Below are 14,759 nucleotides of genomic sequence, written 5' to 3'. Positions count from 1 at the left end.
CCTTTAACTCATTCGTCCGACTTATAGATTAATTTACCCGAATTTAAAACATAATTAACATGGTATATATACTAAAAAAACAAAAAAAACATTTATTCCGCTGACCGTGTGGCTTAACATTTGGATTTTCATTTTCCTAATTATTCTCGAGCACCGTGCCCGTGTGAATGCGATTAGCCGTGTTCTAAAGGTTGTTCAAACATATATATATATATATATGTATACGTATATGAGGTATATCTATTGTAATAAATATGTTGTGAGCTCAATTGTTTTAATTATTACGATATACTAAAGTACTTTTCAAATATCATATTTGAATTATAATCGTTATTTTTCAATTAAATTTTTATTATAAATTTCTCAAAATGCAAGTAGATATTCAATTAATCATCTAAATGTAATCATTTATATTTGAAACTTTTTTGAAAAAGGAATTTTCAAAAATAATCTTTTTAAGTAAAATTTTTACAGATATTATTAATAATTTACTTAAACTTCGTATATTATAATAAATAATGTATTATTTAATTAATTATAATGGACCCGAAACTAAAAACATTAAATAACCCACCTATTTTACCTATAAAACGTATAATTAGTCAAAAAAAGGTTTCCTATAATCATGTTACCATGATGTGTTTTTCATTAATTTACTAATTTCATGGGTATCTTTGTCTCCTTTTCCCAATAAAGTCTCATTAGAAACTTAAAAAAATATATTATAACTTAATAACTTAATATTATCAAATTATAAAATATTATAAAAATTCATATATTATAAGAATATTTATGTTATATATAATAATAAATTGGTACTAATTTACAATTTATTTTACCTAACCAAGAATTATGTGCAATATATATTAATAGGTCATGGCCGGGCACTTTAAAATAGGAACGTAATTGCCTCTTGTCAAACATTGGGTGCAGGGCAGAAGTGTGTGGGGTCCATCTAATACACACACGTGATAATATAAATATTTTTCCAGTTATTTTTGATAACAAAATAATTTTCTATTTTTTACAAATAATTTAATTAAGAAAAATTAATTATCACAAAATAATATTTTTTTTATAAAAATTAAAATAATTTAATAAAATAAAGCATAATTTGATTATTACAATTATAATAATACAATAATATATTCAAAAATTTAATAAATTATATATTTTAAATTAGTAAATTTTGTTATTTTTTATTATTATTCTATTAATGTTATAATATTAAAAAGTAAATGATAATAAATAATAGATTAAAATTAATCATAAATAATAAAAACTAGTTAAGTTGATTAGAACTAAGATAAATATGGTAAACATTTTCATATATACATATATATATTTATATATACATATTATATCATACACCCCCCAGTACAAGTGTGCTCCACATGGTTGCAATGATGTGGAAGTATCGCACTGTATGGGAAGCAAATTAAAGTATGAGAATACACACACACACACACACACACACACATATATATATAAATATATATTCTATCTTGATATAATCTATAAATTATAATTAATATTAATATATTATTTTTATTTTTTCTTAATTTCAACAAAATAAAAAAGCGTCACATAACATTTTTTTGACATTATTTATGTAAATATGCAGATATATATTTTATTTTTGTTTTTATGGTAAATCTCTCGTTTGGTGTAATTAAAGTAAACAGTAAAAATATGTAAGATTTCATAACTGATTCACAAAACAGTTTCTAACAGCTGTGGTAATTTACACTTGTTTTTTTCTTTGCTCCACCTCCTAAAATCTAGCAACTAATTTCGGGACCTAATTGAAAATTGCAAATAAGAAAGGGGGTAATATCGTAATTTCACATAATGCAATCAACTGTCAATTTCCCAAAATAAAAATTTCTAGGTGTCCTAAAAAAGAAATACACAAACAACCAAATTTTAAACCAGAAAACCAGAGAATCCAAAAACTTAGCAACGTGCATCTGCTGCTTAAGGGCTGCTCTCCACACCACCACCTTTGCTGATTGCTCCCTCTATCATCCACACACTGTATAGAAACAGAGAATAAGGAGAAACACGGAAAAGCTTGATAAACAAGAAGAACCAGATCTGCTCTACTGATTTTGACTCTAAACTTCGACTTAACATTTAGGAAAAAAACAATAATGCAAAATGGAAGAGTTGGTAAAACTCGAAACCAGAGAAGAAACAACGAGTTCTTCTGATTAGTAGCTTTCGAGGCTGCTGCTGCGGCAAATGGCTACTGTGAATCACGTTTTTCTGGAATCTTGGTTTGGTTTTTCTCATTTGGTAAGCCCAAAGTTCTGACTCTTGTTCGTGTCGCCCTTTTCACCTTTCTATTTTTGTTGCTGCCCTCGCCTTGTTCTTGTTCGTCCCTTTTTGGAACTCTTTTGTACTGTCTTCAAAACTTATGGCCTAAAAATTCCGTGGGTTTTTCTTTTTAGTCTTCTGTTAGCTGGTTCGGTTGCTAGTGGGCGCTTGATGATCCACCATTTTTGTGTTTTCTTCCGATCTAACTACTGTTTCATAACGGAATCCATGGTGGTTACTTCTTTTTGTTCGTAGGATTATTCATTTTTCCTTTTCCGGGTTGGCTCATTAATAGGCGGAGCTCGTTTTTACAGTATAAAAGTGGCGTATATAAGAATTTGGGTTTTGACTTAAACCTGTTTTGATCAATTTTAAGGTGTATCCACGAGAAGAAATCAGCTGAGGATTGAACCGGTCGTCGGAATTTTACCGTAGAGAGATCCAGAGTTCACTGCCGCTATTTTGCCTTTAGAGAAGATGTTGTGCGCTTGTTCAGGCGAGCAATTCAAGTTCGAAGATGCACCACAGTCGCCGGAGTCGCTGGCCACCCGGGATTTCTCGGCCAGCGGTCTTTCCTCGAGGACCTGCGACTGGGACTCAAAGCTTGAGGATGTTCAAGTCGACGAAGCAGAATCAACGTTGAAAGAAGCTCTGTCCTTAAACTATGAGGTGGGTTTTGTTTTAATGATTCATTACTCATTTTATTCTGTTTGTGTTCCGTGAAAATTGATTTTCTTTTATGCATTTTTCTTCAGGAAGCGAGGGCTTTGTTGGGGAGGCTTGAGTACCAGAGAGGAAATTTTGATGCTGCACTTCAGGTATTTCAGGGCATTGATGTTAGAGGTTTAACCTCAAGGATGACAAAAGCTATTGTAGAGAGGACTCGGCCGCCTCGAAAACCGCGATTGAAAGGAGATACTGTGCCTCCAAGTGTAATGTCAATACATTCTGTGAGCTTACTTCTTGAAGCTATCTTGCTTAAAGCAAAATCAATGGAGGAACTTGGACATTATAGAGGTACTGTTACCTCCTACTCTTTTAGATCACACTTTTTAGAGGGTTCTCTTTTTTCTGTTAATCTTTATAGACTAGGCGGTTTCCCATGACTACACAACCAGTTCAACTATATGTTTTAGCATGTATATAGTTAAGAGTTCTATTTCAAATCTCTGTTAATTGAATTTCGGTACAAGGTAGTGGCTCGGGTTTCATTCATACTTTTGGTTTAAGAGATTTATGTTTGAGGTGGTATGTTAATGTACAAATAATAGATCGAGTAATTTCTTCCTGTTTAAGCTTTTGGGTAATTGTTCATACTAATCTATGATTTACATTGCGACTAGAATATATTCTTGAGGGCATTAAACTTCTCAAGAGCATTATTGCAACTCACACTGTACTTTTTGTGTTGTGAAATTCTTGGGCTAATTGCATCATGCGATCATTGATGATCTGGATTTTTCTGACTAAAACGAACTGGTTTGGCTTGTTGTAAATGTATGGTTTGTCTATAAATTAGAAGTGCTCCTAATTAATCTTCCCTTAATCAGAGGCTGCAAAAGAATGCAAAATAATCCTGGACATAGTTGAATCAGCTCTACCCAATGGAATGCCCGAGGGCATTGGTGAGAATTGCAAACTACAGGAGATGTTTCACAAAGGACTGGAGTTGCTCCCCTATTTATGGATGCGGGCAGGTTATCTTGATGAAGCTATTGCTGCATATCGCCGGGCTTTGGTCAAGCCATGGAATCTGGACCCTGAGAGGTTGGCAAGTGTTCAGAGAGACTTAGCTTCTGCTTTACTCTATGGGGGTGTTGAAGCAAGTCTTCCTCCTCATTTGCAAGTACTGGGTCCTACAATTTTGAAAGATAGTACAGAGGAAGCAATACTTTTGTTGTTGATACTCATGAAAAAGGTGGCATTTGGGGAGATAAAATGGGATGCAGAAATCATGGATCATTTGACTTACGCGCTCTCTATCACTGGCCGGTTTGAGTTACTGGCGGATCACGTGGAGCAGGCCATGCCAGGAATTTATACCCGAGCTGAAAGGTGGAACTTTCTTGCTATTTGTTACGGTGCTGCTGGTCAGAATGAAGTAGCATTGAACCTATTAAAGAAGGCTTCTGGTTGTTCTGAAGCAAAAAACAAACCTCATGTCCCTGCATTACTGCTAGGTGCGAAGTTATCTTCCCAAGACCCGAAGCATTCTCGTGATGGAATAAATTTTGCTCGTAAGGTGATTGATTTGGCTCATAACCAGAATAAGCATTTTATGGGTCAAGCGCATAAATTCCTTGGCCTTTGCTATGGAAATGCGGCAAGGAATTCCATATCAGATTCTGAAAGAGCTATCTTTCAAAAAGAATCGTTGCTATCTCTAAACCGTGCTGCTTCAATTGGGAAGGATGACCCGGAAGTTATATTTAACCTCAGTTTGGAAAACGCAGTTCAGAGAAATCTGGACGTGGCTTTGAATAGCACAATGCGGTACTCTGAAATGGTGGCTGGATATTCAGGAAGAGGATGGAAGCTGTTAGCACTTATACTTTCAGCTGACCAACGATTCAAGGATGCTGAAACAATTGTTGAGTTTGCATTGGATGAAGCTGGGAGAAGAGATAAATTTGAACTTCTTAGATTAAAAGCTGTACTCCAGATCGCTCAGGAGCAGCCCAAACAAGCAATTGAAACATACAGAATCTTGTTAGCTCTTATTCAATCACAAAAAGAGCTTCCAGATAAGGACTCGGTTGAAGCGAAGACCTTTGGTTCTGAGGTTTGTATTCACTTGCCAAGAGGTTTTGTGCCTTTGTGACCCTATGTCTTCTAAGTTCAGAATTACTAAAAATAAATGTAGTACTGAAATTTCAAATAGAAAGTGAATTGTTGGACTTCATTAATTTGGTCCAATTGTTTTGGACTTGGGAGAAATAGTGTCTCAAGAGGGTCAGCCATACTGAGAATGCATTTAGGTTTTACGCATTGAATGATCTTATCTTATATTATAGTAAGATTATTACATTAATTTTGTATAAAAAAGATAATGACCACTAAACGTAGAATGACTGGTCGCATTTGCTTCTTGTGTATTTCAAAATAGTTCTCTTTGCTATCATTTTCTCATCTTCAGTTTCATGGATACGTGAAATAGGAAATAACAAGTTTAAATTGGGAAATTAGTGAGCAATCCTGTTATCTGCAGTTTGTATCAGTATACATTCACAGATATGAAGCAAACTATGTACTTCTGGAAAATGGCATTACTATTCTGTTCGTTTCTTTCCTCTTTAAGAGTTTTTATCTTCTGGATTTGCAGATTTTGTTTGATAAGAGTTTGGAAACAGAAGCTTGGCAGGATTTGGCTAGTGTTTATGCTAAACTCGGTTCATTTCCTGATGCGGAGCTATGTCTGAATAAAGCCAAGTCACTTGAATTCTTTTCCCCGAGAGGTTGGCATGCAGCTGGTATGTATGAGTCCTATCTGTCATTGATGCTTGTGATGAAGTTGACATGAAGTCTATGTTTCTAATTTTCTCAGTTTTTCTCTTTTGCACTATGCATAAGGATTAAGTTGAACCCATCTATACATGCAAAATTATTCTGTGTAACACGCAATTTCCTTTCATCTTTGCTGGAAGAGAAGCTGAAATGACCAGTAACATTCAAGTATATGTTTGTGTCTAACAATAATGAAAAATAATGTTGTACTAATGCATATCCGGTGTACAAAAACGATTCTTCCATATCCAAATGCACAAGGAGTACGTTAGACATAATGCCAACTAAGCTACAAAGCTCTGGTTTCTAATATCCTCAATTTTCACGGCATACTCGCAGGTATTCTATTTGAGGCTCAATCATTACACAAAGAGGCTCTGGTTTCCTTCTCTATCTCATTGTCCATACAACCTGAGTATGTACCTAGTATTGTTTCAACTGCTGAGGTATTGATTAAGCTTGGTGGTCAGTCACTCCCGATTGCACGGAGCTTTCTAATGAATGCCTTGCACTTGGAGCCAACAAACCACGATGCATGGATGAGTCTTGGATTGATTGCAAAAATGGAAGGCATATTGGATCAGGCATCAGACTTTTTTCAGGCTGCACATGAGCTCAAGCTATCAGCTCCAGTGCAAAGCTTCTTGTGATGAGTTTTACAATTAGGTAAAAGCAGGCAACATTTATCATCTTTAATGCAATTAGTAATTGCTTATTTCCATTTGATCTGTGTACATAAACACCAGACTGTAGCCTTGAATTCCTCTTGTCAATATGAAAATGGAGTTTCAGGCTGCAGGCTTAATTGATTCAAATGGAGATTTTGTTTTATCCTTGGAAATGCATCACCATATCCTTTAGGTCATAATGAATATGAAAAGTTTTTAGGGACTCTGGTAATATAGAAGGTTGGAAGATATCATGAATTTGATTAGTTCACTCTAAATTTTTAGAGATCAACAAAATTTTTAGATATATGTTGATAAAACATTAAATTTCTACTAATAATGTGATTGAAATTTGAGTTGATTAATGAAATTCATGAACTAAGATTTTGATCGTTGTTGTTATTATTATTATTGTTATTTGAGAACAAAAAAAGTTAAATACGGTTTTAATTTCATAATGGCCATTTTAAAAAAATTTAACTATAATAAAATATTTTTTTTTTCATTCGGATATAGTCATGATATATTAGGAGTATGTCCAACTTTTTGGATCTAAGTTGTTATTACAACAAAATGTTAAATTACGGAGGAGTATGTGTTAAAGTTATAATCTAAAATAAGCCAATCAAATTTAATTGAACGTTTCAACCCATTTTTGTTCATGGAGTAGCTTATTAATATTTTTTGGTGTTCCCGTAATTAGAACAACAAAATGAAAAGAGGTGACATCTTTAAGCTGTTTAAATTAAACCCATGAAAGTGTTTGAAATTAAATCTCGGCTTTTCAGCTATCAGTTTTTTTTTTTAACCAAGGTAAGTAATGTTGACTATTTTCGCTGGTAAGAACTTTTTAAAAACTAGGGCTTGAGACGCAGGGGCTCAGTACAATCAGTTTATATGAAAGGCTGTTAATCACTTACTACATTACTTGCTTCCTTAAGGAAAAAGGTACTGCAAGGCCAGTAAGTCTTATCAGCACAAAGACCCTTCTGTGTAACTTTGCTGATTACAAACAATTGGCCACAGAAGGACCTTTTAAATTATAAAAAAAAGGAAAAAAAAAAAACAACAAAGACTAACCCGGAAATATTGCAGTGTTTTTTGTACAGTAGTAATGTCATATCGTGTAATTATCTAATTATTATACAATATTAAATAATTACAATGTAAAATTATTAAATTATTATAATAAGTTCAAAATTTTTACGAGAAATCAATGTATCCAACACACCATAGTAGCACCCGTTACCAACAAGACCTAAACTAAACACCAAAACCATCTCAGGTTAAAGCTTTATGATGAGAGGATTTCAAGTCTTTAAATAGAATATGAACAAACAAATAAAAAGGGGTTGCGACTGGCGAGATCGAAATATGAGACCTTCATCTCATAGAGGTCCGGAATACAAACTCAATCTATAAACATACTGAATCTTGGAGTTACTAGCCATGGTTGTTCGATATCAATGCCAGTGGAATTTCCCAATAAAGAGAATGTATCCCATAAATGAGCTTTCTCATATATAAACATTTTACAATTGTCTGTAACATGAAAGAAACTAAATATTTAAAGAGAAAAAAAAAAAAAAGAGAAATCACTACTTGCTGCTAAGAGATCACAAATAGAGGGGATAATAAGGCTGTCCGGGATTCTGCAGAATAAGCATAGACATAACTCATTAAGGACAACAATTTACAGCTTTATTTTCTATACTCCATATAATCCATACACCATTATTGAAAATGTTGTAAACTTCAACCAAATGCTGCATCTGCTCTGAGGTAATGCACAGAATATGAACCAATCTTGATTCTGCATTAAGAAAGATAACAGGTAAAGGAAGTTATTTGTTGAACTATCAATACTTCTTAATAATTCCTGTTAGTGTTGCATATTTATCCACCGATCTATCATTGTTTGTGGATTTAGAATTATTCTTTTGTTAACTACATGTGTTCAAGAGCTTAATTCTGTTCTTCATTATGTCTACGACTCTAGTGTAACAGTCTAAAATTCGCATGGATAGTACCTTGGGAAAAGTAATAATCTATGTCAATAACCTAATTTAGTACCTTAACAGCATCATTACAAATTTTTTGGGTGAAGAGGCATTTCTTTTTGGTGCGACTTCAGGACCTGGAGGCTGAAGAAGTTTGATCTTTTTCTTCTAAATAAAGAAAGAAATAGGCGTGATTCCTGGTCAGTGAGGACTTGAGAGTTTCAATGAGAGAATTTGGAAGCCTCAAATTCTACATCAGTAGCACGTTTGGGAAAAATTCTGACTTCTTCCTGTTACCCTTAGTTTTCTTTATTTTAGTTTCCAACTAGAGAAAAGACTACACATCTTAACATATTTCCCATAAAAATAATCCCTTGGAAGTAAATAGGGATAGGATTCATTGGCTTACAGTGATCAGTCATGGTTAATCATACGAGGAAAGGTTAATCTCAGCTCATCCGCCACTGCATCCACAGCAACAATCAACAAAAGGATCAAACTTGCAGCAGTCTAAGTAAAAGCTTGCGTAGAAATTGATTTGATTCATCAATAGATCTAGAAATTCCCCACAAAGGAAAAACAAAGAAAAGTATATAGGCAATTCATGAAAGACCATCATGACACTGGATAAGGAGCAACAAGATCTAATTCAACAAGACCATCCCACAGGGGAAAAAATTAGTATTTCCAGTGCAAAAAACCTTTAGAACTGGTTCTCCTTTGTTAGCATTTGTAGATTGCTTTGCCATCCCCTGTAGTTGGGCACGGGCAGCCCTTCCTGCAGCAGATTTTTCAAATTCTTCTTGCCTGCAAAAGCAATAAAATAAAGACCCCCGTATACAAGTATCCGAATTGTGTTTCCCACATGTTTGTTTCCTCAAGTAACAAATAAGTTTGATAATAAATAATATTATACATACTCCATGCTTCTGATAGCTTATAACTAGAGATTTGGCTTTAAAAATAAACGAACATCACAAGTTCGTCCTCAAGAAATCCACAAAATTAAATTACTCTCGAAGAGTTTTTTGGTTTACAGCATATGCCTTTAACTTTAACATTTACGTAATTCAGATTTATGGAATAAGTAACACAGATACTGGATTTCACGCGTTCTCGATCAATCCAAAAGAGAATCCAATATTCCGCATTATATATTTGGGCAAAATCAACGCCTCCTAACGCAAAACCCAGAAAACATCAATTTTGTTCAATTTCAATTAAACAAATCATCAAGTTATTCAACAAATCGAAATGCGAGGCTAATAAATCTCTACTTCATCAATTCACAACTACAACTCTAAAAAACTGAAATCCGATGCCTATGACGGTGATTTGAAGAAATTAAACAGCAAACGATTGGATTATAAGAGGAGAAGCAAGAAGGAAAGAGAGAATACCGTCTCTGTGCGGCATCTGCAGCCTTGGCTCGAGCTTCTGCTGAGGCTATTCTCTCTTCTTCCTTTCTCTGTTGTTTGGCTCCTCCGTCGAAGCAAGCGAAGCACCCCATTCGGCTATCTGTGCGATCTCAATAATGTCCTGTTCTTCTTCCTCTTTCTCGTTTGACTTTCAACCCCTTGTCGCTATTTATAGATTACGCTCAATAAGCCTAGTTATTATTCACGATAATTTTATAAAAGTGATAGATTACAGATAAGTACGTCATTAATCAATATATTTTTGTCTTTTAAGTTAGAGGCTGCTCGAACCAAACGCTGCGTTTTAATGGAGTTTTAAACGACGCCGTCTCACCGATAATTGGTCTTTGTCCTGACTCGCCAAATTTCAAACCCTAACGAGAAAAATCGGAATCAACTGAACTACTGAAGCAAGAAAAAGCGCGAGCAGAGCATCGAATTTGGAAGAGGAGACGAGGACAAGAATGCGACCGTTAGAGACTTTGCCTCCAACGGAAACCCTAGAAATCGAAGGCGGGCTTGCACTGGTTCCGCGCGTGAAGCTGATTCTCACGATCTACCCCTCGGTCTCCTCTGTTTCGAAGCCCATCGACGAGTGGCAGTTAAAACGAGCTCTCATTAATTTCCTCAAGACTTCTCTCTCTGTCCCTGTCATCGTTCCAGAGGAGGACCTCGAAATCAGACGGGTCAAGGACCTCAAGAAGCGCAAGCGTGAGGACCCCGTTGCGCACGGGACTCTCTACATACGGGACCTAGGGTTTCTCGGTGGCACAGAGAAGAAGAGCGGAGAGAATGGTGATAGTAATAGTGATGATATTAAGGTTTTGGAGAAGAAGTTTTTTGATTGGAGAAGATACGTTGTTGAGAAAATAGATGGCATCGAGCTTAATCTCGAGGGAGTGAAGTACAGACTGAATGTGGCTGTTCCTGTACATGATGATTTCGAGAGTATGAGGAAAGAATGGGAGGAGTTTTATGCTTTTGGCAATCATGGTTTTATTTTTTTCTTTTGGACTTTTGTATTCGCTTTCTGATTCTGAAAATTCTAGATTCTTTGGATGCCTTCAATCTTCAAAGTGAAAACTGTATTTGTTTCGTTGTAGGATATTCAAGAGGAGGGAGGCAAGAGCCTGATACACTTATAATGAGAGGCGTTCCTTCGAGGTGGTTTGCAGAGCCGAGAGTGTCGTCAAAGCCTTCCATGTTGGTTACCCATACCATTTTTTCGACCTTTGGGAAGATAAGGTGTGGTCTTGTTAAACATTTTCTGATCCTAATATGGATTTCTTTCTTTTCGTTTTTCTTTTTATTTACTTGCGATTTCTGAGCAATGCCTATAATGGGCGAGGTTGGTATGTTATGATATGAAAGTGGTGAACTTTTGGAAGTCTTGTATGCATTTTTTGTGTTTGGATTCTGATTATTTGACAAAGTATATTGGTGAAGTTAAAGTTTTTACTGTTTAATTTGTTGAATTGGCTGGTGCTTTGACATTGGAATTTGAAGTAGGCGAAAAAGTTGAGAACTTGGAGTTTTCAGCTGAATTTGAAAATCTGGTTAGAAGGTTTTCCTTGATTTTGGTTTTGGTTGTTATGAAATTGTATTGAAAAATTGCTAGGAGAACACAGATCATTTAAGATTCTATTCTGCTCTCAATATTGTTTCTGAATTGTGGATGGGTTATTGATAAGAACCCACATGGTGTTAGCATGGAGGTAGGTTACAGAATATGGTGGTTATACGATCACTTTTTTAAATGAAAAATTCAGATATCCATTCAATAAGGAAAAGAAAAGGTTTCGATATCTTTGACAGAGATTGTAAATGAAAATTTTAGCAACTGTCATTTTTATCCGTAGCAACTTCTGTGAGATGTTATAGACCTTGCTAAGGTTGGATAATTCATGCTCTTCTGTGGATGCTCTATTTTTTTCCCCTTTCTTTCTAAGTTCCTCGATCTTCCCCCACCCCCATGGTCTACTTACCATATCATAAATTTATTGCATGTTCTGTAGCCTTTCTAGCTATTGATTATGTCAGTTCTTATTGATGCTAAAACAATGACTTGAGTTTCCATAATCCTTGTTGTGCTGGTTTAATTCATTCTCAATAGGAATCTTAATGTTGCTGAGGACGATAATCTAGGTAAAAATGCACACAAGGAGGATGTGGACCTGGTGCCTGGACTCCATTGTAAGATTGTCGTTCAGTTTGAGAGATACAGAGATTTCTACAATACTCTTAAAGTGTTATGTGGGCGCTCGTTGCAAAAGGTAGGGTGTGAGTTTTGTCTTAGTGCTGTTATTTGAATTGTTAATCAGTTACCGTAACTGTGGTTTTGTAGACCTGCTTTGTTGTGTAAGTGTGAAATGTGGAAACCTGGCTTGTTCATAGCATGTTATTTCATCTGTTAACATAATGAATAAATTTTTTCAATCAAACATATAGCAAAGAAATTTCTTTGCATCATTGGCACCCTTCATTTATTTCCACTCAGGTGATTGTCAATACAGATTTTGAAGGAGCATTGGTGACCATATCTTTGTAACTTCCAATATTAATTCCTCATTAGATGAAAGATATGTTGTGGAATCGATAATAAGCTTTCTGGCTAAGCATTTGGATCTTTAATAGTGGTGGGTAATATGTAACCTACAATTAGAAGCTCGGCTGAAGCATTTAGAAGGTGGGTTGTTTTCTACTTTGGATTTTCATACATTCATTGTTGCTATTTGGTTTGCTGTGCCTGACAGAGCATAGCACAAATTTATCCTTGCTCCTCTTAGACTATCTGTGGGCCTTTCATTCAGTCATCCTTTTCTTTGTTAAATTGAAATTTAGTAATCTTTTTGATGTATAAATTCTTATTTTTATGAGTTTGCATCTATTCATTAGTTTCCTCCAGAATGATACAGTGATATTGATGAATGTATATTAGGGCTACTAGCTATCAAAATACAGTGTATTTAATGATTAATGAATTTATATTCTTGTGGAAAACTGACATGCATGTGTTAAGCAGCAAGGTTCTCGACTAAGAGCTGATTATGAGGTTACATGGGACAAGGATGGCTTTTTTAGAAATACAAGGAGCCAACCACAAGAAAAGGTCAGCAGGATGCAGCCGATGGAAGGAGGCCAATATAGAAGTGAAGTTTCCCGACGAGAACGATATAATTCACAGTTCATTCCTGACGAAACACGCAGAAAAAGATTCAAGGTTAGAATCCAAGTAGAATTTCATTAGCCTTCTCTTTTTCTGTTGTTAATTCGTATTTTGTTTACAAATTTGCTTCAATATCAAACCAGAGCACTTAAATTTGCGTGTTCGGTTACTCGTGAAGGTGTGGAATTGTGTCTTTTGATCTCACAAATCATGTTGATTTAAAATGCAGGAGTAGGGATTCTAATGCACATTAGCAAGATTTTTAAGCCAGGATTGGGCTTTGATGAGAGCAAGAGGCTGACCTCAGTGAGTTTTGAAATCAGTACAAGCAGTAAGTTGCATTTGCTTCTATTTATAGATTTCCGGGTTGCTAATTGTATGTTTTATTATTAGTTACTAGTCTGTTAGTTTAAGCCTCCTACAAACTGATGTGAGTATATGCTGAAGAAATAGATTAGATGATTCATAATTTTGATGAGAAATTAAGTTTTTCACTCGGCAATTTGAATCTCAATTTTACAATTACGGATGTACCCAATATATACATATGTTTTTTCTCTCGGCGAAGATAATTTCTGAGTGTATGAGCTAACAGTGTGTTGTATAATATCTTCTATTGAAATGGAAGGTCATATATTTTGATATTTTACGAAATTAGTATTTTTTTTTCTTAAACTTATAAATGAAAGATTGAAATAAATGAGTATTAATTAAATTGAAGTTGGTTAGAAAGATTTCCGATACATTTCTTCAACTTTAAATGGTTGTGAATTTAATTGATAAGACATAAATTTGCACATGGTAGTTAGTAGTTTGTATTTTCTAAATATCTATTTATATTTCATTTTTTTAAATTATATTCGGAACAAGTTTAAAAATTTTAATTGAATTTTATTTATAAAGGTGTGCTAAGTTCAATTTGGAGAAGATTTGAATATTTTGTATTAATATATTTACGAGGAATTCTCTTTTTTTTTTTTAAAAAAAGAAAAGGTTGAAATATGTATTTAATAAATAATTAAAATTCATTTTTATTTTTTTTTTTTTTTTTTTAAGGAAAATGAATTTTGTTTCTTTTTGTTTTTTTTTTTTTAAAAAAAATCAAAACGGTCAAATTTGCCTTTTCAAGGGTAAATATCTTTTTGGAAAAGTAACTTAGAAATAAATTACAAAAAAGCAATAAATGTAAGCTACCGACATTTCTTTCAGCTCTAAAGCTCTCCAGGTCAAACCAGATGGGTACCATTTCCCTCTAGTCTTGAGAACGCGGCAATCAAAAATATATATATTACATTTTTGCTATCAAAAGTTTATGTAATATTATTATTCTTATTTTTCAAATTAAATAAAATAATATCATGGTCTACAAAATATATTATACAATTTTTTCTTCGTTATATATATTATATATTTATATATCAAAGATTTCATTATACATTCATTGATATTTGATTTCTCCAAAATATATATTATTTATTATGTCCAATTAAAATATATCTACTTATTGTTTAAAACACATAAAATGATAACTAATAATTAATAGCACAAAATCTATTTTTTGTTTATTTTTCTGTCATATTTAATGGTATTATTTATATCATTTCTACATTTTAATTAGATTTTTTTTTTCTGTTAATCTTTTAATAAAATAAATAATAAGTGTAAACTGTAGACAAAATATGAT

General features: G+C 33.9%; 3 protein-coding genes across 4 annotated transcripts; 2 read left to right on the top strand and 1 right to left on the bottom strand.

Annotated features, from left to right (window-relative positions):
• Window positions 1-1,903: 1,903 nt before the first annotated feature.
• On the top strand, window positions 1,904-6,664 carry NPGR1 (no pollen germination related 1). Of its 2 annotated transcripts, none has more exons than XM_088221384.1 (6): window positions 1,904-2,298; window positions 2,696-2,988; window positions 3,075-3,336; window positions 3,870-5,101; window positions 5,642-5,789; window positions 6,163-6,664. In XM_088221384.1, exons 2-6 carry the CDS (start codon window positions 2,797-2,799, stop codon window positions 6,471-6,473), a joined length of 2,145 nt encoding a protein of 714 aa, XP_088077510.1. In that variant the 5' UTR covers window positions 1,904-2,298; window positions 2,696-2,796; the 3' UTR covers window positions 6,474-6,664. The 2 variants fall into 2 exon arrangements, with proteins under 2 accessions (XP_088077510.1, XP_088077511.1); XM_088221385.1 differs by lacking the exon at window positions 1,904-2,298 and adding an exon at window positions 2,340-2,550.
• Window positions 6,665-7,988: 1,324 nt separating this feature from the next.
• On the bottom strand, window positions 7,989-10,077 carry LOC110808435 (uncharacterized). The gene is made up of 4 exons (XM_022033930.2): window positions 9,892-10,077; window positions 9,193-9,298; window positions 8,901-8,955; window positions 7,989-8,304 (listed from the first exon to the last, which is right to left on the bottom strand). Exons 1-3 carry the CDS (start codon window positions 9,999-10,001, stop codon window positions 8,941-8,943), a joined length of 231 nt encoding a protein of 76 aa, XP_021889622.1. The 5' UTR covers window positions 10,002-10,077; the 3' UTR covers window positions 7,989-8,304; window positions 8,901-8,940.
• Window positions 10,078-10,263: 186 nt separating this feature from the next.
• Window positions 10,264-13,719, top strand: ZCW7. The gene is made up of 5 exons (XM_088221382.1): window positions 10,264-10,902; window positions 11,013-11,154; window positions 12,023-12,182; window positions 12,932-13,129; window positions 13,305-13,719. The coding sequence occupies exons 1-5, from the start codon at window positions 10,374-10,376 to the stop codon at window positions 13,308-13,310; spliced, it is 1,035 nt and encodes a 344-aa protein (XP_088077508.1). The 5' UTR covers window positions 10,264-10,373; the 3' UTR covers window positions 13,311-13,719.
• The last annotated feature ends 1,040 nt before the right edge of the window (window positions 13,720-14,759 follow it).

This window comes from Carica papaya, chromosome 1 (assembly GCF_054855325.1).
Source record: "Carica papaya isolate Zhongbai chromosome 1, ASM5485532v1, whole genome shotgun sequence".
Lineage (NCBI taxonomy): Eukaryota > Viridiplantae > Streptophyta > Magnoliopsida > Brassicales > Caricaceae > Carica > Carica papaya.
The sequence above is the reverse complement of the archived record's forward strand: the minus strand, read 5'-3'. Positions and strand labels throughout refer to the sequence as shown.

What these genes read in the sequence shown, in the direction of transcription:
- NPGR1 (XM_088221384.1), top strand. Translation starts at nt 2,797, where the DNA reads ATGTTGTGCGCTTGTTCAGGCGAGCAATTCAAGTTCGAAGATGCACCA. An exon ending in CGAAGACCTTTGGTTCTGAG is followed by an intron (nt 5,102 to 5,641) that starts GTTTGTATTCAC and finishes CTGGATTTGCAG; the next exon opens with ATTTTGTTTGATAAGAGTTT. An exon ending in GAGAGGTTGGCATGCAGCTG is followed by an intron (nt 5,790 to 6,162) that starts GTATGTATGAGT and finishes GCATACTCGCAG; the next exon opens with GTATTCTATTTGAGGCTCAA.
- ZCW7 (XM_088221382.1), top strand. Translation starts at nt 10,374, where the DNA reads ATGCGACCGTTAGAGACTTTGCCTCCAACGGAAACCCTAGAAATCGAA. An exon ending in TCGACCTTTGGGAAGATAAG is followed by an intron (nt 11,155 to 12,022) that starts GTGTGGTCTTGT and finishes CATTCTCAATAG; the next exon opens with GAATCTTAATGTTGCTGAGG. An exon ending in GTGGGCGCTCGTTGCAAAAG is followed by an intron (nt 12,183 to 12,931) that starts GTAGGGTGTGAG and finishes TGTGTTAAGCAG; the next exon opens with CAAGGTTCTCGACTAAGAGC.
- LOC110808435 (XM_022033930.2), bottom strand. Translation starts at nt 10,001, where the DNA reads ATGGGGTGCTTCGCTTGCTTCGACGGAGGAGCCAAACAACAGAGAAAG. An exon ending in GCAGATGCCGCACAGAGACG is followed by an intron (nt 9,299 to 9,891) that starts GTATTCTCTCTT and finishes TTGCTTTTGCAG; the next exon opens with GCAAGAAGAATTTGAAAAAT.